This window comes from Arachis ipaensis, chromosome B1 (genome assembly GCF_059453495.1).
Source record: "Arachis ipaensis isolate K30076 ecotype BB chromosome B1, ASM5945349v1, whole genome shotgun sequence".
Classification (NCBI taxonomy): Eukaryota; Viridiplantae; Streptophyta; class Magnoliopsida; order Fabales; family Fabaceae; genus Arachis; species Arachis ipaensis.
The window spans coordinates 44,567,998-44,588,962 of NC_142436.1; the positions used below are offsets into that span (position 1 = coordinate 44,567,998).

A 20,965-nucleotide genomic window follows, 5' to 3' on the forward strand; every position below is an offset into this window, starting at 1 on the left:
GTGGGTTGTCTCCCACCTAGCACTTTTGGTTAAAGTCCTTAAGTTGGACATTTGGTGAGCTCCTTGTCATGGAGGCTTGTGCTTGAACTCATCCAGGAATCCCCACCAGTGTTTGTAATTCCAGTAGCCTCCGGGATCCCACACTAGTTGCATAAAGCCTTCAAGCAAGTTAAAGCAAGTGACAAAGCCCCAAGAGTGTTGATTGCTGGAATGAATTCTGGGGTCCCAAACCTTGCTTTTGCATTCGTCTTTTTGTTGACCATCATTTTTCTACTTGGGTGGTGAGCAATCGGAATTCTCACTGAGACATCTAAACAACCACCTAGACCCATTCAATTGAAAATGATACCAACCCTTGTACTTCAATTTGGAGCATGCAACCATATTGAACCTTGCATGACAATTCTTCCCACTAACCATCTCCCTCTTACTCTTATAGCTACAAAGAGCTCTAAGTTGCCCATCCGTCTCAAGCAAAGCATATTCAAGTGGGCTAATTAAGCTTAGAGATGAAAGATTTACCCACTTAAATGAAGGAATGGATGGCGATGGCTTTGGGGGAGAGGTCTCTAACAACCTTGGCAAGGTGATTTCCAGCTCCATTCCCTTGAGCTCTTCCTTGACAACTTCCATCTCTTTGCAAGCTTCTTCAATTTCAACCTCTTCCTCCTGGTAGCTTTCTTCCAATTCAATCTCTTCTTCATTACTTACCAAGGGCATGGGAGGTTGTGCTTCTTCTTCTTTAATCTCCATGTCTTCAACCACGTCTTCTTCTGTGATGATTCCGGCTTTCTCCACTTGCTCTAATACACAATCCAGCTCCTCCTTATTTGTAAGATCCGGTTAATTAACGGCTAATTAACCCATAAATGAGAATTTATTCTAGAAAGCCAAAAATGTTATTTTTATAGCTTAATATGATAGAGGAAATTGAGACGAGAATTTTGGTACCAATTTTATAGAAATCGGACCAAGATTGGACCGAACGGGCCAAACCGGGCCAATCGGACCCAAAGTGGGCCCTTGGCCCAACTAAACTAAACCAAAACCCTAGTTTTCAGCACTCTCTCTCCTCATTTGAGACACTAAACACGCTGAAATGGAGGCCATGGAGGGAAGAACACTCTCTCAAGTTCTATCTCTCACTTGATCTTCAAACCACCATAACTTTTGATCTAGAGCTCCGATTGCCGCTCCATTTGTGGCCACGCGTTCACCGCGAAGAGCTCTACAAAACCCATACAATTAATCTTGAGGTAAGCCACGTTTTACTGTTCGAAATTCCAGCCCTTGATTTCGAGTTTCATGAGTAAAAATGTTGAGATTTTGGGTTCTTTGATGTTATAGGACCCAACTCTCTTGAAGGAGAAGGTTAATCTTGTCTCTTTGGACCTTGGGTGTGGTAAGATTCTCAACCCTAGTGTAATTTGTTATTCTATGAGGTTTGGGCATTGAGATGTTGTGTATGGGTATGATGATTGTGGCTTAGGTTGTGTATATGTGAATATTGGAGCTTGATTGGTGATTTTGGAAAGCTTGGAAGAGGGTTTTGTGTGATAAAATCTGTTCTTGGAGGTGTTGAGACCTTGAGAGCTTGAGGAAAAGTGGTTTGGAAGTGCTCCGGTTGAGCTTGGAAAATCGGCTAAGGTATGGTTTCGGTTTCTCGTATCTAATATGTAATGTGGTAGGAAATACTTAGGCTAGAGGCCCTAAGATAGGCATTGAATTGATGATGTTGTGGAATGGTTGAGATATATGATGTGATCATATGTGTGATTATGAATATTGATGCCTTGATTGTGTGATATGTGAGAAAATGCATCTTGTGATATATGCTTGATGAATGATTGAGGTTGAATTGATGGGTGGTACCATATTGTTGGTGAGTATGATGATTATGTATAATGATGGTTGATTGAAAATTGATATTGTTAGAAATTGGGATGAGAAGGATGTATGACATAATATTGTGTTTATCCTTTGGCCTTTTGATTGAGAAGTGTTAAAATGGTTGGAGGTAGTTTTGAGAATTTTGGTAAAATTTCAATGCGTGAGTTGAGGATGGCTTGTTGTTGAATTTGGTACACTTTGATTGATTTCAAAGAAAAGGGATGAAATTGGCATGTTTTAATTGATTTTGAAAAGAGTTGAAAGTGGCTTGTTTTGAAAATGGCACTTTGTGGTTTTGAATAAAAATATGGTTTTTGGGCATACTTTGACGGGACATAACTTGGACTACGGATCTTTGATTTGTGCCAATTCCATTTAGAAATGAAATTGGATCCGGGATGTCCATGCCGTTCGAAGAACGGGTGAAAAATGATTTAAAATGAGAGAGTTATGACCGTCGGAAGATTGGGGGTTGAATATGTGAATTTTGCAGTTTTTAACTTAGAAAATTTTTAGCAGAATGACCCCTCGCGCGTAGGCGCACTTGGCGCGTATGCGCCGTTCTTCGAGAAAGCATCATTCACGCGTGCGCGTGGAGTGCGCGTACGCGTGGCCCTGTTTTCATCACAAAGTTGATTTTTGAGTTTTAAAAGCCAAACTTCATACTTCTAAGCCTCTAATCTCACCACTTATGTCTTAAATCATTATGATATGCCTAGCATAAGGAAAAGGGCTAGTGAATGTGGTAACTTGCGAGTGAATCAAGGGAAAAATGAATGATCCATGAGGATCAAAGATGATTATGTGAGATGTGGAGGATGGCGGTGGAAGTGCTTGTTATGCCATGGGCCGAATGGCCGTAATTGTTAATGAATTGGCTGGTTATGGATTTAACCGTGAGCCGGATGGCTGGATTATGCCGTGTGGCGGCGGAGCCATGTTTATGGCTAAGTATAAATGCATATATGCTGTTGAATGAATTGTGAATGTTGGCACTTCCACTATTGGAGATGAGGGTTTCCCTGGGTAGTAGCAATGGCTAGCCACCATGTGCTCTAGGTTGAGACTCGAAGCTCTGTTAACCCAATGTCGTAAGTGTGGCCGGGCACTGTGAAAGGCCCGGATGAGCTCGCCCCCATAAATATTCACCAGTGATGGTGATGGATAAATATTCACCAGTGAGGGTGATGGATATGGATCATGATTATGATCAAGTTTATGATGAGTATAACTCGAGTTGGGGATGAACGACAGAGGGACAGTCCAATGGCTAGCTACCAGGACTTGTCGGGTTGGCTCTATAACCGACAGATGATATCATCAGCCACTAGGGACAGGCATGCATCATAAGCATACTACATGAATTGTTTGAGATTGCCTATTTGACTGCATATTACTTGCTAATTGCCTAAATGCCTTATCTATTCCTATTTGTAAATCTCTTGTCTGATATAACTGTGTTTGCTATATTATACTCCTGCTGGTGGTTGGGAGGTCTGAAGGAATTGGAAAGGGAAGTATTAGTTAGACTGAAGAATCTTTAGTCAGTTGCCACTTACGGTTTAGCTTGTTTATAAGCTTTGATATTATCTAAAGGAAGTTCTAGGATTGCCTTCGGCTTTCCTCTATTATTATGTATTATATATGTGGAAGCTGTTACCGTGCTGGGGACCTCTGGTTCTCACCCATGCGGATTTTGTGGTTTTCAGATGCAGGACGCGAGGCTTCTCGTTGAGGCATGCTGGAGACTTCTGGATTAGCGAAGATCCTTTGTTCTCGGGACTCTGTTTTGGGTTATATATCTTGTTTAGATATTTTTATCTCCATTAAATAATACAAACTGTGACGACTCCTTCTAGAGGGGATTTTTGGAGAATAGGTTTTCTGTATTTGTGTCCCTTTGGGTTTCCTTTGGGGTTTCCTTATTTTATCATATGTATATATTGCTATGCTCGGACCGGTTCTCTTCGCAGCCGGGTTTTGAGTCTTGATATTCTTGTTTTTGACACTCTTTATATATATGATCTCGCGTTAGCTTATCCCGGTTCGTTACATTGTCGATCGGAGTGTTGCCCGTTCGAGTCGCGGTTTTTGTTTACCCCCTTTTTCTACAAAGGCTCCTAGTTATAATCAATTATTCATACTACTATACGTACTAAATTTTTGTTTTAGAGGTCGTAATACCTTGCCATCTCTGAATTATGACTTAAGCATAAGACTTTGTATGGTAGGGTGTTAAATTATTGACTTCCACCTCTTGACAACTTCCTTCAAGGGTCTCTCCTACCTCCACCTTTAGGGCCTCCTCTAGCTTCTTGTGAAGTATGAATTTGCGAAACCGATCCCTCCTCTCTTGTTTTGGGTCAGTAGCATCATTGGGATCATGTTGCTCTTGGATTGATGAATGTTGGTGCTCTTCCATGGAGGGCAGTGATGGGATGGAGAGATCATTATGTGGTTGAAAAGGAGGTGCACTAGATCTTGAGGGTTGATTGTTGGGAGTATTCAATGATCCAATCTGTGAGGCGAGAGCTTATAAAGCAGAGGTCAGACCGTTTAAGGTAGAGTTAAGTGTGTTCTCCATGGTCTTTTGTCCTTGTGTAAGAGATTGAAGCATCTCGTCATAGGAAGATGAAGGGGGTAATTGTTTTGGAATTGGGGTGGTTCTATGTATGGTTCATATGGTGGTTGGTAGGGTGGAGAAGGATTAGGGTCATATGGGGTGTTTGGTGGTAAGGGGCTTGTGAGTATGGTGGTTCAAAATTATGGTGAGGAGGTGGTTCATAAGCATATGGTGGGGCTTGTTGCTAACTACAAGGGGTCCACCATATTCATCATCTTGGTACGCACCCTGGAATGGCTCTTGACCATAGTAATTTGGTGGAGGTTGGTTGTCACGAAGAGGTCTACCATAACTATTGTCTTGGTATGCATCATAGAATGGTTGTTGGTTATAGCACATTGGAGGGGGTTGTTGCCAAGAGGATTGATCAAATCCTTGTGGCTCCTCCCATCTTTGATTGTTCCAACCTTGATGCATGTTCCCATATAGCTTCCATTCCCTACAACAACATTGGAACCAAACTCATAGTGACAGGGGTGAGAATTCATAGTAGCTAATAAAAATTAAAAACAAAAACAAATAAACAAGCAAAAGCAAATATTTACAATAACCAATAATAAGGCACACGTTTGCAATTCCCCAGCAACGGCGCCATTTTGACGAACGGATTTTCGTTGGTAAAGAATTTTACAAATAAATTCTCGTTGCAAGTATAGTTTCTAAACCAACAAAGAATCCTTTCGTACAAAAACTTGTTTGTCACTAAAGCAAACCCAATAAAAATAATAACCGAAGTATTTAAACCTTGGGTCGTCTCTCAAGAAATTGCAGGGAGGTGTATTTTATTATTGGTTATGAAAAAGTGTATTTTTGGGGTTTTTAAATAAGGACCAGAAAAATAAATTGCAAGAAAGTAAATTAATAATTAAGAAAACTCTTAGCAAGGTATGAAAACTGGACGTCCTATCCTAGTTATCCTTATCAATTATGATGAGAATTGTTCATTGCTCCCACTTGGTTATCCTCTAACTATGAAGGGAGGTCAAGTGGATGAATCAATATGAATCCTCAAGTCCTAGTCAACTCCCAAGGAAAGACTAGAGTTAGTGAAATTCAAGTCAATTAGCAACTCTCAATTATCAATCAACAAAGGAGTTTGATAACTCAAGCGTCTCCAATTAATCAATCAAAACTAAGAATGTAAAAAGCTAAATTTAAAATCATAAATCTGAAATACCTCAAATTGCATTAAATAAAGAAATTAAATCTAACATGGAGTTCATAAACCAAATTAGAAAAATAAACAAACTAAAGTAATAGAATAAATAAAAGTAGAAGAGAAACTAAATTAAAGGAACATTGAACCTGGAATGGAGAAGAAGTAAACCTGACCTAAGAGAAATCCTAAATCCTAAAACCTAGAGAGAGGAGAGAGCCTCTCTCTCTAGAAACTATATCTAAAACCTAAAATTGTGAATTATGAGAAGTTGTATGAATTGAGTTGATTCCCCCACTATGTAGCCTCTAATATGTGTTTTCTGGGCCAAAAACTGGTTCAAAAATAGTCCAGAAATCGCTGGGGACGATTTCTGATACGTCCAGCACGTCGCTCTGTCACGCGTACGCGTTGTCCACGCGTACACGTGGATTGAACTTTCGCCAGGTCACGCATGCGCCTCGCCTAACAGCGTTGCAACTATGGCAAATTATATATCATTTCGAAGCCCCGGATGTTAGCTTTCCAACGCAACTGAAACCGCCTCATTTGGACCTCTGTAGCTCAAGTTATGGTCAATTTAGTACAAAGAGGTCAGGCTGGACAGCTTTAGCAATTCCTTCAATTTCTTGTATTTCTTCTACTTTTGCATGCATCCTTTTCATCCTCTAAGCCATTTCTACCCTATAAACCTTGAAAACACTTAACACACATATCAAGGCATCGAATGTTAATAAGAGAGGATTAAACATAGCAAAATTAAGGCCAAAGAAGCATGTTTTCAATCATAGCAAAAAATCAGGAAGGAAAATATAAAACATGCGATTTCTATGAACAAGTGTGAGTTTGATGGATAAAATCCACTCAATTAAATACAAAATGTATCACGAAATAGTGGTGCATCACTAGGTTGTTACATGAAAAGTTACCATCAGATTTGTATTTTTCACAGAAAACCTGATGGTAACAAATGACGTGTAATATATTTAAATTGGCTCACCTTTAGCATTGGATTTTACGATAGTAATTTTTAACGATAATCCATTTTAATAATGTACCATTTCATTTGATGAAACAACGTTATCGTCAGATTTTTCCGTTTGAAAATCCGATGGTAATTTGAATACTTAGAGTTCTAGGTGAACCCCTTGCCCCTATTCTTCAAAACTCTTCTATCTCTCTTCTCTCTCTCTCTCTTTCCTCTCCTCCTCTCCTCCCATACTCACACTTGTAACCACCGTCACTGCCGCTCCAACCTTCACGGTCGTTGCTGCACTTATTGTTGCCTTTCTCATCGTCATATGTGTCATTGTGAGTAAATTCGGTCACTATTGTAACTACACCCCCCCCCCGGCAGCTACCCTCTGTTGATACCACTTTCACCCATTACGTCTCCTTCAGGTAAGAACCCCTAACCTAACATTGAGTTTTTATTTTATTTTTATTTTATATTATTTATTGAAAACCCTAACCCTTGTTAGCCACCGGACTTACTACCGCCGCCACCCCTGTTCCATCACCATCACCGTGATTGAACCACTACCACTACATCTATGTTATTTTTATATATACATTTCTACAAATTTAATTAATTTATTTCTTCAATGGTATTAATTAAAATTATTTTTAAATGTGTGTGTATTCTCTTATTTTGATTACATTGCAATTATATTTTATTTCATCTGATAAAATTTTATTTACTTTAGAATATGTTATTTTAAGATTTTTAATAAAATTTAAGGTAATAACTATTGTTTATGTTTAATATGTTAATTTTAATCAAAATTTAAAATAATTTTTATGTATATTTATGTTTTGAATTTTTACATAGTCATTACAGTTGTGATTTTGTTTCATTTAATAAAAATTTAGTTATTTTAGATTATGCTATTTTATGGGGTTATAATAAAATTTAAGGTAATTAAGATTATTTAGGTTCAATGTTACTTTATATAATTTAGTGAAGTTATTAACTTAATTTTTTTTTAATTTTTTTTATGTAGTTTTAGTTATGGGTTGTTCATGCAGTTATATTTAATTTTGTGGGTTTATTTGTGCAGTACTCAAATTAGTTCTCCATCTCTGAAGATATTAAATTGTTTAAATTTTATATTGGATTTAATTTTTTTAGGATAGAGTTTTAGGATGAAAGTGAGAGAATGTTATCTAATGGTGCCTTCTTAAAATTCTTGTTTGCTAAAAAATTATAGAATAATAAAGGAATGCATACTATAATGGCTAGAATTTGGTATTTGTTTGAATGCATCCTTGTTTTATTTATGCTTGCAATTATTTACTTTATGAAAATTGAGATTTTTAAATTTGGTGGAGTCCTCTGAATTAAGGAAAAATTCTACTGAGTTTTGATTAACATTGCTTAAAGACATTTGTTGAATTACGTATATGTTGTTGAATTTGTTTGGTTTATAAAAATTGAAAGTTATATTTGATCGATGTGTCTAATTATAGTTAAAATTTTACCAATTCTTTTTTAAAAATTAATAATTTAAGTGATGTTATTGGTTGAATTCTAAGTTGTTTGTGACAAAATAATTTTGAGTCATCATTTTATGGATGTATGATAAGGATAACAGTAAACGGGGAGATTAAGAGCCTGTTTGGGAAGTTTCAAAAGTAACTTTTTTGAACTTTTGAGTTATGAAAAGTAGTAGTATTAATGTCTAGTGCAATTTTCAAAACCAAATCAGCTTTCTAAAAAGCTATTTAAAAGCTTATAGAGAATTTAAAAAAAATGACTTCTCTTATAATTCTACTATTTTTTTATCACATTTCTATAAAATAAGTACTTTTAGAACTAAAAATTCAAACATAAAATAACTTATTTATAAGCTACTTTTAATATAACCATTTATTGTTTAAGCTATTTTTTCAAAAGTAACTTAATTAAGTTGTTTATCCAAACTGGGCCTAAAACATGAGTTCTTTAAGGGTGTTGATCAATTTGTTGCATATGTGTTCAACATAGAACCTTTTAAGTCTCAACGGGTATCTAGGTGTCCATGCTATAAGTGTCAACTAACTAAACGGTTAGGAGCTTCAAATATAATCCTTCACCCGTATTGTAACAAGTTCAAGGATGGGTATTGGTGTAAATTGAATACAGAGAAGTTGATGAGTAGGAAATCAATTGGTCTACACCAATTGCCAATAAGTTTGAGGGTCGGTCAAAGAGGGTGAACTTGGTTAGAGAAGTGAACATAGAAGAGGTGAATTTGGAGGGTAACCAAGAACGATACAATGAGATGGTATTTGATGCAGTCAGTGTTAATTTTATGAAAAAAGTTGAAGAAGAGTCTAACCCATAGCAAAGAGATTTTATGATTTGTTAGAATCTGTTGCACAACCACTATTTGAGGGGTATATTCACTCTAAATTATGTGCCTGTGTTAGAATGATGAGTATTAAGTCTACGTCAGATCACACCAAGCATTATTGTCAAACTCGTGAGTTAACTTGTAAACTCGTAGGTTGTGGAATCAAGTTAACTCGAATACAAACTCGGTCTTGAGTAAACTCGACTCAAACTCGTGAGCCCAGGTGCGAGTTAACGAGTCTGAATTGTTGCCCAGTTTTGGCTAAAAATGACATCATTTAGCCCAAGAAAAAGAGAGGAAAGCGTTTTCCCTAGGGTTTTTATCTAGAACACTGACTCATTTCCCCTCTCACTCTATGCATTGTTTTTAAGTCTCTTTAGTCACAAATATCATGCTTTCTATGTTCTTCTATCGTCTATCATTCACCATCGTGCTGCTATCTGACATGCTATTATTGTTCGCCTGCTTCTCCTAGCATTGTTCTGCCTCCATTCTTTATCACAACTGCCTACTTGACCATCATTCACTTCAACTACGTTGTTCGGTCGCTACATTCAAGCTTCTAATTTGTAGCAGCTGCCACTGCCACTATCTAGTAAGTCTACAAGTTGGTGAAGCACTAGAAAGTTTGTTACAGGTATTTTTTTTTTAAATATTATTGCTTTTAGCTTTATTGGGTTAGGCTATTGAAGATTTGCAGATTTAGATTTTACAAGTATTACAACTTATAATTTATTATAGTATTAAATGTTAATAGTATTAAATATTAGTATTAGTAATTGGATTATTTGATTTTGTTTATTTAGGGATAGAATGATTGAGAATGTTGGTTCAAGACATCATTATGAATTGCTAGTATTTCTTCTATTTCTATGTTGTACTTACTTAAGGATTTGAATTGCTATTTATTATAATTTGTACTTCTATTTTAGTTTATTATGTGTTTTGCGGTTGAAATTATTAATTTGAATGTCTAAATTTGATATATATATATATATATATATATATATATATATATATAAGTGAAGGCCTACTACCTACTTTTTTCATTATTCGGATTTCGTACTTTTCTAGTCTCTGACCGAACTCGATTTCTTTCAACAGATCTTGGTTCGGGTGCTCTTTCTTCTTTTGAGTGAGGTCTTAGGACCAATGACCAGTACTGCAACTGAAAGCCAGGGTATCTTACCTTTGATGGGGCTTTCACTTTATGTCTTGCAGTAAGAAGCTAGCAGAAGAGCGCCCAGACAACTTCCTAGGCGTCGGGGAGATCGGATATATATATATATTAAAAGAATTTATAACATGTAAACTCATACGAATTTATGAGTTGAGTCCACGAGTCAAGTCTAAGTTAGCTCCACGAGTTTGCTTAGACTTGCGAGTTTGACAACCTTGCACACAAGAGTCTTTTGATAAATGGGCCACCCTTCATAATGAATTAGTACCATTCAAAACTACTGGCATCCCTCAGAGTCATTATGAGATAAAGAAACTAGTTTTAAAACTAAATCTAAATTTGATGAAAATTGATTGTTGCATGAATGGTTGCATGTTGTATTACAAGAGAGATGTAGACCTCACTGCTTGCAAATTTTTCACGATACACTGATATATCAAGCAGAGAGAGAAAGGATTAGTAAATAGAGGTTACAGAAAATTCTAGTCAAAAGGATGCACTACTTGCCCTAAATCCCTAGGCTAAAAAGATTGTATGCCTCGATGAGTTTGGCCTCTCAAATGACATGGCATAGTAACAACAAAAGACCATAACTTAGACTGCCGACACAGTAGGACCAGGAAGATGACAACAACGATGACGATTATTAGGATCCACAATGATTAGGTTTTCTTTTAATTTGTTTAACAATAATTATCATTTTTCTCTTTGTTATTTTATATTATAATTGACTATTTTAATTAAAAATAATATTTTATTTTCATCAATTCAAATTTGAATATTAATTCTTGACATATTTATTATGATATATCAGGTTATAACTAGTATTCTATATAGCCTATTTAAATAATAATAAAAAATTAAAATTTATGACTACGGTCAAATTTATCATCGAGTAAATTTTTCAATATGAATTAATTTATTTTTTAAATTATATATTTTCGTCGAATTTATCATGGGATAAATCCGACACTAATAAACACACAAAAAATAAAAATGTAAAAATAAATTACATAATTAAATTCTTAAATCGTTGTTCAAAAGTTCGACTTACATGTTAAAAAAATGTAACGAATTCAGTTTAGAAAAATGCATAATTAAATAATTTTTTATTAAATTTCATTCAAGTGAAAAAATTCTAATTTTTTAACCTTTATTTTTAAAAAATTGGAATTTAAATTTAAAAATAAAAACTTAAAATTTAACATTCAAAATAAAAATTAATTTTTAAAAAAATTAACTAATATTTTTAGTTATTCATTTATCGTTTTAAACAAAAGTAGAAACACGACAAAGCACCTTCTATTTTAGTGATGTGATGCGTAACACAACGGTTTGATTTCGACCACCAGTTCCAAAAGAGTTGCGCCAAGACTCGGATTCATTATATATGCATCACTTGTCCAAATGTCACACCATTTATCTGCTTTCGCTTGTTGCTTCTCATAATCAATTATTGTTATAGAAAACCTTGTAGATTATTCCTATGAATCTGTCCTCGATATGTGCAATTGAATCCTAGATTTCTGTGAATATACGTGTTTACTACGCATTTGCAAACTTGATTTCATTGGACACTGAAACTGTGGCGACAAGTGAAGTTAGTGATTTTGATGGACCTCAAATCCTTCTCTTCCAATTCCCTGTCCTCTTCTGAAGTTGCTCTTCTTGCAAGATCGTCTTCCTATTCTTACAATGCTTTTATGCAAAAATTTGGTGTTAGATTTTCCAAGTCTCCAAGAGGTAACCCCAATCTTTTTTTTCTCACTGCATTGAATGGTAGTGTGAGCTTTTCTTCTACTGATGAACTGCTATTTGACTTGTTCTTAATTTTTTGCTAAATAATGTGTGCCCTTTCTTTTGTTTCTTTTTTACTGCCTAACTATAAAAGATGTTACCAAATACCGAATTAAAAAAAAAAAAAAAAAGAAACCGAAGAAGTTATTATTTTCTTGGGTTTAATAACTGTGTTCTCTCATCTTGGATTTCAGGGATAATTGTTAGGACTTATGGTGGTCCTGAGAACCATTACTTGGCAAATAAAGCTATCATAAGCTTAGCTGGTGGTGCAAATAATGTTGCAGCAGAAACAAGTTTTCACAGTTCTAATGGATTAAACGGTTCAACTTGGAGCCTTTTCACAAGAAATCTGAAAGTACTTGAAGCCTATGATGATGAGTATGGTGGAGTTGTCATTGATCCAGATAGGTTGCCAACCAATCCGTCTGTTTTTGCTCGTTCCCTGAATTTGTCTCTTTCACATTGGAAAAAGATGGTAAATCCTCTGCTCAATTTCTGATCCTCAGTTACAAGAACTGTATGCAAGTTGAGGAGACAAGCAACCTAGAACTTTAGGGTGTATTTGCGAGTTAGAGTTTCAGAGGGAAAGGTCTGAAGAGTAAAATGACTTTGCTTTATTCTTCAAACCTGTCCCTTTCTTCCATTTTCTGGAACACCAAAACTCGCAGACACCCCTTTGGAATAGGGTGTGAGTTCAATCCTAGGGTGGAGATTCTTCTTAAACTTGTAAAATAAGTAAACATATCTCATGGTCTTAAAATAAGTAGATGGACCAACAAGTTGATTTCTCGTGTCAGAGTTTGCTATATCTGATTAGAAAAGTAGTTACCATGGAAAATCTCACTTTAGCATCATGTGTGAATGTTCATGCTCTGCACAAACCACACCTGACTTATGAGGATTTGCAGGGAAAGAAGGGGATTTGGCTTAAGTTGCCTATTGAGAAATCTGACCTTGTTCCAGTTTCTATCAAGGTAATTTAACTTTTCACATGTTAATATGAATGAAGAATTAAAGATTACTAGTGACTAGACAGAAAAATCGTGTAAATTCTCTGCTTGTCCCTAATTATTGGATGGACAGAAAATCAACAAGTTTTAAAACCTTTCCCTCTCTTTGCATTTCTGTCGCGAGATAGTTACCAAACACATTTGGTGGAATTTTAGTCACAGGAGTGTTGAATGAAATGAACCTATGAGTAACTAACTTTGGTCTCAGGAAGGATTTCAATACCACCACGCAGAGCCGGGATATGTGATGTTAACTTACTGGATTCCTGAAGGACCTTGCATGCTTCCGGCCAATGCGTCGCATCTAGTAGGAGTTGGGGGATTTGTCATCAACGAAAACAACGAGGTATGATTGCTCCTATTACCAATCAAGCTCATTTGAAAAGTTATTACATGTTCTGAAATTTCTATATCGATTCATAAATTTGTAAAGGTGCTTGTAGTGCAAGAAAAACATTGCTCTCCTGAAATCCTTGGTCTTTGGAAGATTCCAACCGGATTCATTCTCGAGGTATACATAATTTTATAGCCGCACTCATTTAAGAAGAAAGAGATAATGAACCAATTGAGATGGTATTGAGTTATACTGAAACTTGAATTCTTTACCACTTGTCTGAAATACCAGGCAGAGGAGATATACACAGGAGCCATAAGAGAAGTGAAGGAAGAAACCGGCGTAAGTTCATGAACTTCCAAATATTCATTAACTCGTGTCGTGTACTATTTATCAACTGCAAAAACCGAGGGCTTACCTTTGATACTGGTGCTTTAAACTACAGATTGATACAGAGTTTATAGAAGTCATAGCATTCAGGTAACAACAACATTCATACTTGCAATTATGCAATCAAGAAGTTGAAATATTTTTTTATAAAATTGTGTAAATTGCAAGGAATTAGGATATATGTTTATAGATTGGTGCTGAATTTAGTGCTTTTGATCCATTACGGTTGCAATTTTCTTTGTGACTGATAAATTTAATCATCAACCGCAGGCATGCGCATAATGTGGCTTTCGATAAATCAGATCTGTTCTTCATCTGCATGCTAAGAGCCCTATCGTCCAAGATTGTTGTCGATGATCATGAAATTGAAGCTGCAAAGGTTTGATATTTACTCATTAGAGACAGTTAAAGAAAACTATATGCTGCACGCACATTTAACTATAGCATAAAGTTAGTTCAATCAATGAAATCTCATAATGCTAATCTTTTTCTTCTGAAATATTTATTAGATATGACCTATTAGGAGTACAATATTGGTGCATGCCACAGTAACTTAAATTGGAGGTGGCTGCTTCTTTTAAGTTCCTATTTGAGTTGAGGATTTCCACAACTTTGATGTGATATATGTGTGCAGTGGATGCCCCTGGTAGATTTTGTGAAGCAACCACTAATCCAAGAAGATTCCATGTTCAAACAGATCATAGACATCTTGGTCGCCCGTCTCGGGAAGCGTTATTGCGGCCTTTCGACTCACCAAGTAGTTTCAAAGTTTGATGGCAGGGTCTCTTCCCTGTACTATAATGTTATAGACAATGATGAAGATATCAACTGTGTAGGAAATTAAGCCAAGGATCTCAAAAACTTCAAAGGAAGAAAGCAAGAACCGTTCAACAAGTTCTCAAATAACAGCAACAGCCTGAAAGTTGAGCTAATTATTGCACCTTTCATCAGATATCTCCGATATATGCCCGATGTAATAATATAAGTGCAATGTTATTTCGAATGTATATAGATATCTTAAATAATAATGTATCCTACTATATTGTAAATAGAAGAGCCACGATATTTATGGGCCTTCAATATAATCATCCCTGGAATTAAAACATCATTGTATATTTGAAGGTTAACATATTAAACTGAAGTTGCAGAACTTTTTTCTTCAGCAATGCTATGTGTATAGCTACTTTTTATTTAGACCAATTATGGTAGCATTCAAGTTATTTTCTGTTTCAACATAGTTCTAAGAATAACCGGTAATAAATCTATTCAAAATATTAGATTATTGTTGAATCATTACTTCAATTAGTATATTATTGGTTTAACCTTTGACCCAATCATAATTAAAAATATATAAAATTAAAATTTACAACGCATATTTTGTTGAATAATTATATCAAAATTAAGTAATTCAATATATAAAAATAAAATTTAAGCTTATTTATGTATTATATTGAAATAAAAATTAATATAAAAATATAATTTAATTTTATTCATGTAATATATTTTAAAAAAGTGTTTCGTATAACAATTAAAATTTAATTTATTAGATTTGTTCAATAGTAACTAGGTCTGGTAGAGGGTTAGCCTTCAAAAGAGGACAAAACTTTCTAGTTAGCGACTATCTACAAGTAAAATAGGAAAGATACTTGCAAAAACGGTGACGCTCAAGTTAATCGACGTCAGAAAGGTATAAGGATCAAGAAAAAGCAGCATGTTGAGTTTGAAAAACTAAAACATGATTAAAAATGATGACCAAACATTATTAGATTAATTATCAATTGGTTGTGAGATGTGTTTATTTTAGTGTGCAGAAAATAAAACAGGCCCAAGAAGTAAATAATCAAAGCCCATATACACACACAATCTGGCCCTATACTAATTTCAGATGTACCACTTCACTCATTCCAAACTTGATCTAAGAAAGCTGGACGGGTGAATCAAATGAAAGAAACAAAGATAAAATTGGCCTAATCCAAGCCCAAATTCAGTGACCACACTTAAACCTATTTCTCTTCTCACTAACCGGGCAAACAAATTAATTCCATTTAAAACTTCTTTCACTTTCACTGTATACAAACTCTCTCTTCTCTCTCCTATTCTCCTCACGTCAAATCACTCTGAAGCAAGAAGAAAGAAAAGGAAAGATCCGAAACTAGGACACGGTCAAGAACAAAAAGGTGGTTTTCGAATCCAAGCAAGACGAAATAGAAGAAGGGCTACAACAAAGGGGTAAATCTCATCTGGACAAAGTATCTCAAAAGTTGATTTCTCCATCTGTGCTTCACCAAGAAACCGTGAAGAAATCTGCTGAGTTTCAAGCATAAATCAAGCAACTATGGAGAAAGTGAAGTCAAATATGCTCAGAAGCTCATCAATGATCAAGAATCAAACTTGGGGCCAAAGAAAAGATACACGACCAAGATCAAAGGAGCTTGAACAAAAATGTTGAAAGAGAATGGGTATGTTGTATGTCACAGATTCGACATTCTCTCTCCTCTAAACACACCGCTGCTAGTTCTGATGTTGGAGAAGAAGACAACCCAAGTGTTGAACTTGGTTCAAACTTTGGAAGCTTCACTCCTGTATAATAGGGGTGAACGACCAAGGATTGGGCAAGAGAGAAAGAGCACTTGTTTAGGTTTCTATAGCTCTCTGAGTTGTTCTTGTTCTTCTCCTTCATGGTTCTCATTTTGTAATTCTTTTTCAGTTTAGTCTATTTGAGTATCATTGGAAAAAAGGCAAACATGATGAGATTTGTAAGAAAAAGCCAATGAGTGGTAAAAGGCAGAGAGTTAAACTTGGAGAAAAAGCCTAAATTATTTCAGAAATCCTTTGTTAGTATTTCTATTTTGTGTCATGATCCTGAGTGGATTCCCTTGCAAGTTGGGTTAGCACTTTACTGTTGAAAGCTAGGTTGAGTCCTAGTCAAGTTCAGACTGGGTTAAAATCTGGACTTGTCCGAGATAAGATTGGGGTATCTCCTAGGAAAAATTGGTCATTGTAATCTGTTGAAAAGATAGTGAAATTCTATCACTGTTGTGATGGAGACTGGATGTAGGCTACATTACACTAGGTAGCCGAACCAGGATACATCGTGTCATTCTCTAATCTCTTCTCTATTTTTGGTATTGCGTTATTGGAGACAAAACAGAATTATCTCCTACCGCATTAAGAGACAAAACCTTAAGTTGTTCCGTTTTCTACTCAAATAATATCTACTAAACTCAAGGTTAAAAGCTAAAGAAAAAGGAGGTAAAGATTCAACCCCTTCTCTTAGACACTAGCAATCATCAATTAGTGTCAGAGTTTGAGATCAAGCTTTGCGTCTTGGAGAAAAGATCCTGATGGCAAGCAACAAGAGTTCCAATGTGGTAGCACACACTTTAATAGAAGGACAATCAAACAACAAACTTCTATAACAACCCGACTTTTTGAAAAATTAAATAATGAGTTATTCATGATTTATTATTTTATTTAAAAAAATTATTTTCTTAAAAGTAATTAAATTAAATTTAATGATACTTTGAGTTTAAAATCTATTAGAATTTTTAAAATAATTTTTATTATAATGAGATATTTTGAAAAAGATAAAAAATTATTATTATTATTATTATTATTATTATTATTATTATTATTATTATTATTATTATTATTATTATTATTATTATGCGTGAGCATCTTGTACCCTTTTTTCCTTTGTTTTCTAGTCATTTTCAGTTAGAATTTATTAAGTTTTATTATATTTTAGTGCAAAAATCCTCTTTAGATGCTATTTTGAGTTGTTTTAGTATTTTTATAATTTCAATTAAAATTCAGAGCAATTTGGCAGAATTTGGAGTAAAAAGGAGAAGAGTTGGAGCTACCCATTTGGGAACTAAACACCAAGCTGGTGTTTAGCGCCAGCAAGCCCAACAAACAACAACGTCTCTGCCTCCTATGGGCGCTAAACGCCCAACTGGCGTTTAGCGCTAGGCAATCCGAGCCAAGCCCATACTTTTGGAGCATCTCTAGTGGATTTAGCTTTTATTAGTTATCCTATCTTTTATTTTTGTAATTTTTATTTACAAACAATATCTTTTAGTTTTAGGATTTATTATTTTATTTTATTTTATTTTCAAATAAAAATCAGGTTAGATATAAAAGGAAAAAGATTCACCCTTTAGGGAAACCTCTCTCTTTCGCACTTTTCAAAATCCTTGTTTTCTCTGTAAGTCATGAGCCACTAAACCTTCTTCGTTAATGTTAGGAGTTCTATTTATTTCTATGGATTAAGACTATTATTCTTCTATTTTGATTAATGTACTGAGTCAGTTTCAAGGATTACTTTCGTTCTTAATTTTATGAATCTGGGTGGAACGAGAGTATGATCCTTATTCTAGATGCGTTCTTGTGACCCTTGGGAGAGGTCTCGCACCTGAACACAGCTTGAAAATAAATTCCTCCTAAATTACTAATTACTCAAACTAATCTAGATATGTGACATATAATCCATTTATGAGCTCCTACACTGCTCATACTCCTGACTTTTATGGGCGTAGTATCTCAGTACCTCCTATAGGTGCTAACAATTTTGAGCTAAAGCCACAGTTGATCACTCTGGAGCAATAAAACTGTCAGTTTCATGGACTCCGGCAAGAAGACCCGAATTTGTTTATCTCTAATTTTCTGCAGATCTGTGACACTGTAAAGACTAATAGAGTGAATTCTTATGTTTATAAGCTTATACTCTTCCCTTTTGCTGTGAGGGACAGAGCCAAGCAGTGGCTAGATACTCAGCCCATGGAGAGCTTGGACTCTTGGAACAAAGTGGTCAATAGATTTCTAACCAAGTTCTTCCCACCTCAGAAACTGACCAAGCTGAGGGTGGATGTTCAGAATTTTAGGTAGAGAGACGGTGAATCCCCCTACGAAGCCTGAGAAAGATACAAGCAGATGATTAGAAAGTGTCCCTCAGACATATTTTTGGACTAGACCAAGTTACAAATCTTTTATGATGACCTCTCTGAGATGGCTAAGATATCTCTGGACAACTCCGCAGGAGGTTCCTTGCACATGAAGAAGACGCCTGAAGAGGTTAATGAGCTCATTGAGATGGTTGTTAACAACCAATATCTTTACTCTTCTGAGAGGAATCCTGTACTCCTGTGAAGAAGGAGTAACGAAGGTGCACACCCTGGATGCCATTCTCGCTCAGAACAAGATTATATCACAGCAGATTAGTATGATTTCTCAGCACTTGAGTGGGATGCAAGTCTCAGCTATTAATACTCAAGATGCATTTTATGATATGAATGGAGGCTTCAACCAAGGGGAGAACTATGATTATGCTCAAACCACTTCTGAGCAAGTTAATTATATGAAAAATTTCTCTAGAAATTCCAATAATGATCCCTATTCAAATACATTCAATCAGGGATGGAGGAATCACCCTAACTTTGGGTGGAAAGAGCAACCCCACAGGCCCCAGCCAAATTTCAACAACAACTCTCAGCGTGGTTTCAATAAGAACAAGTTCAATAATTTCAGTAATTGTCAATTTCAAACTTCCGAACCACAACAGACGTCCACTTAGCCTTAGAATACTCTTGACTTAGCCTCTTTAGTTGCAGAAGTCTCCAAGAGTAATCATCGTTTATATAGGAGATTAGAGCTTTCATTCGGAACTTGGAAGTACAAGTAGGTCAGTTGAGCAAGAGAATACCTGAGAGACCCCCTAATACTCTTCCTGTTGACACAGAGATAAACCCAAGAGAATAGTGTAAAGCCCTCACAATGGCTAAAGAATCCATACTGAAGAAGGAGGTGCAAGTTACTAAGGGGTCAGAGGAGAAAGAAGCTCAAGAAAAGGCTGATGTTACACTGTTACACACCCCACCTAAGGTGCCTATTCAAGAGCCTACAACACCACAACCTCAGAAGCTTCAAGAGGAGACCAAGGACAAGTAGTTCTCTCAGTTCTTGGAAATCTTTAAAAAGTTACAAATTAATATTCCTTTGGTAAGATTTTGGAGAAAATGCCTCCCTATGTGGCATTTATGAAAGGCCTACTCTCTGAAAAGAAAGCCTTAAAGGGAGATCAAATAGTGGTGCTAACCAAGGAATGTAGTGCACTCATTCAGGGTAAGCTACCAAAGAAGATGTTAGATTCAGGGAGCTTTCAGATTCCTTGTACTATTGGGAATGTCACTTTTGACAAGGCTCTTTGTGATCTTGGCTCCAGTAATCAATCTGATGCCCTTGTCTGTAATGAGAAAGCTACAAATTCAAGAGGCACAGCCTACAAGAATAGCATTGCAGATGACTGACAAGTCTCTGAGGCAGGCACATGGGCTAATGAAAAATATCTTAGTCAAGGTTGGAGAGCTATTCCTCCTTGCAGATTTTGTCATACCTGATATGGAAGAGGATGCAAATGACTCTATCATACTAAGAAGACCATTCCTGGCCATTGGAAGAGCTTTAATTGATATTGAGAGAGGTGAATTAGTCCTGAGATTATGGGAAGACTATTTGGTATTCAGGGTTTTTAAACCTTCACCATTCTTTGGAGTAGGAGATACTTGAATGCATAACTCATTACTTAAGCATTTCCCCTTGGTGGAAACCCATACAGTTTCCCCTGACATCAAACCTAAGTTTGGTGTTGGGCATCCACCACCTACCAAGGAGGGAGGAGGTCCCAAGAAGAAGGTACCCAAGGGCTAGAGGCACAAGAAGATTTTCACTGAAGACTTCTCACTTGGGATGAAAGTGGTGTTCACTAGAAGTTTAGTCCTACCTCATACAGTAAGCAGAATCCTATCTCTGGAACATGTTGAGTTAATCCATGAGAGCGTAGGAAAGAGGTTAGCAGTGAAGGAAGAGGATCTGAGCCCCTTTGACCCTCCTTCTTAGAGGAGCTAACCGTCAAGCTAGTGACGGTAAAGAAGCGCTTGTTGGGAGGCAACCCAACCATGAGTATCCTTTAGTTTTAATTTAGTTTGATTTTTATTTTTATTTTCATTGATTTTCATAAGTTTTTCTAGGTTTAATCTTGTTTGTGATCATGCACAGTGCTTAGAACAGGAGCAGAAGAACTCAGAAGGAAGAGCAGAACACCTTGGAGAAAGGAGTGTTCTGGCGCTAAACGTCAGGCTGGGCATTTAGCGCCAGGAAGGGGGCATGGAAAATTGGCGTTTAATGCCATGAAGGGAAAGCAAAGGCTGGCGTTAAATGCCAGGTGGGAGTTTAAAGCCCAGCTAGGACAT

At 36.0% G+C, this 20,965-nt stretch overlaps 1 protein-coding gene across 2 annotated transcripts; it reads left to right on the plus strand.

The window, feature by feature from the left end:
• Positions 1–11,516: 11,516 nt before the first annotated feature.
• On the plus strand, positions 11,517–14,884 carry NUDT8 (nudix hydrolase homolog 8). 2 transcript variants are annotated; one of them, XM_016332387.3, is made up of 9 exons: positions 11,517–11,927; positions 12,176–12,459; positions 12,893–12,958; positions 13,203–13,340; positions 13,428–13,505; positions 13,620–13,670; positions 13,774–13,808; positions 13,989–14,097; positions 14,353–14,884. In XM_016332387.3, exons 1-9 carry the CDS (start codon positions 11,798–11,800, stop codon positions 14,560–14,562), a joined length of 1,101 nt encoding a protein of 366 aa, XP_016187873.1. In that variant the 5' UTR covers positions 11,517–11,797; the 3' UTR covers positions 14,563–14,884. The 2 variants fall into 2 exon arrangements, with proteins under 2 accessions (XP_016187873.1, XP_088357518.1); XM_088501392.1 differs by having other exon boundaries at positions 14,416–14,823.
• Positions 14,885–20,965: the final 6,081 nt, after the last annotated feature.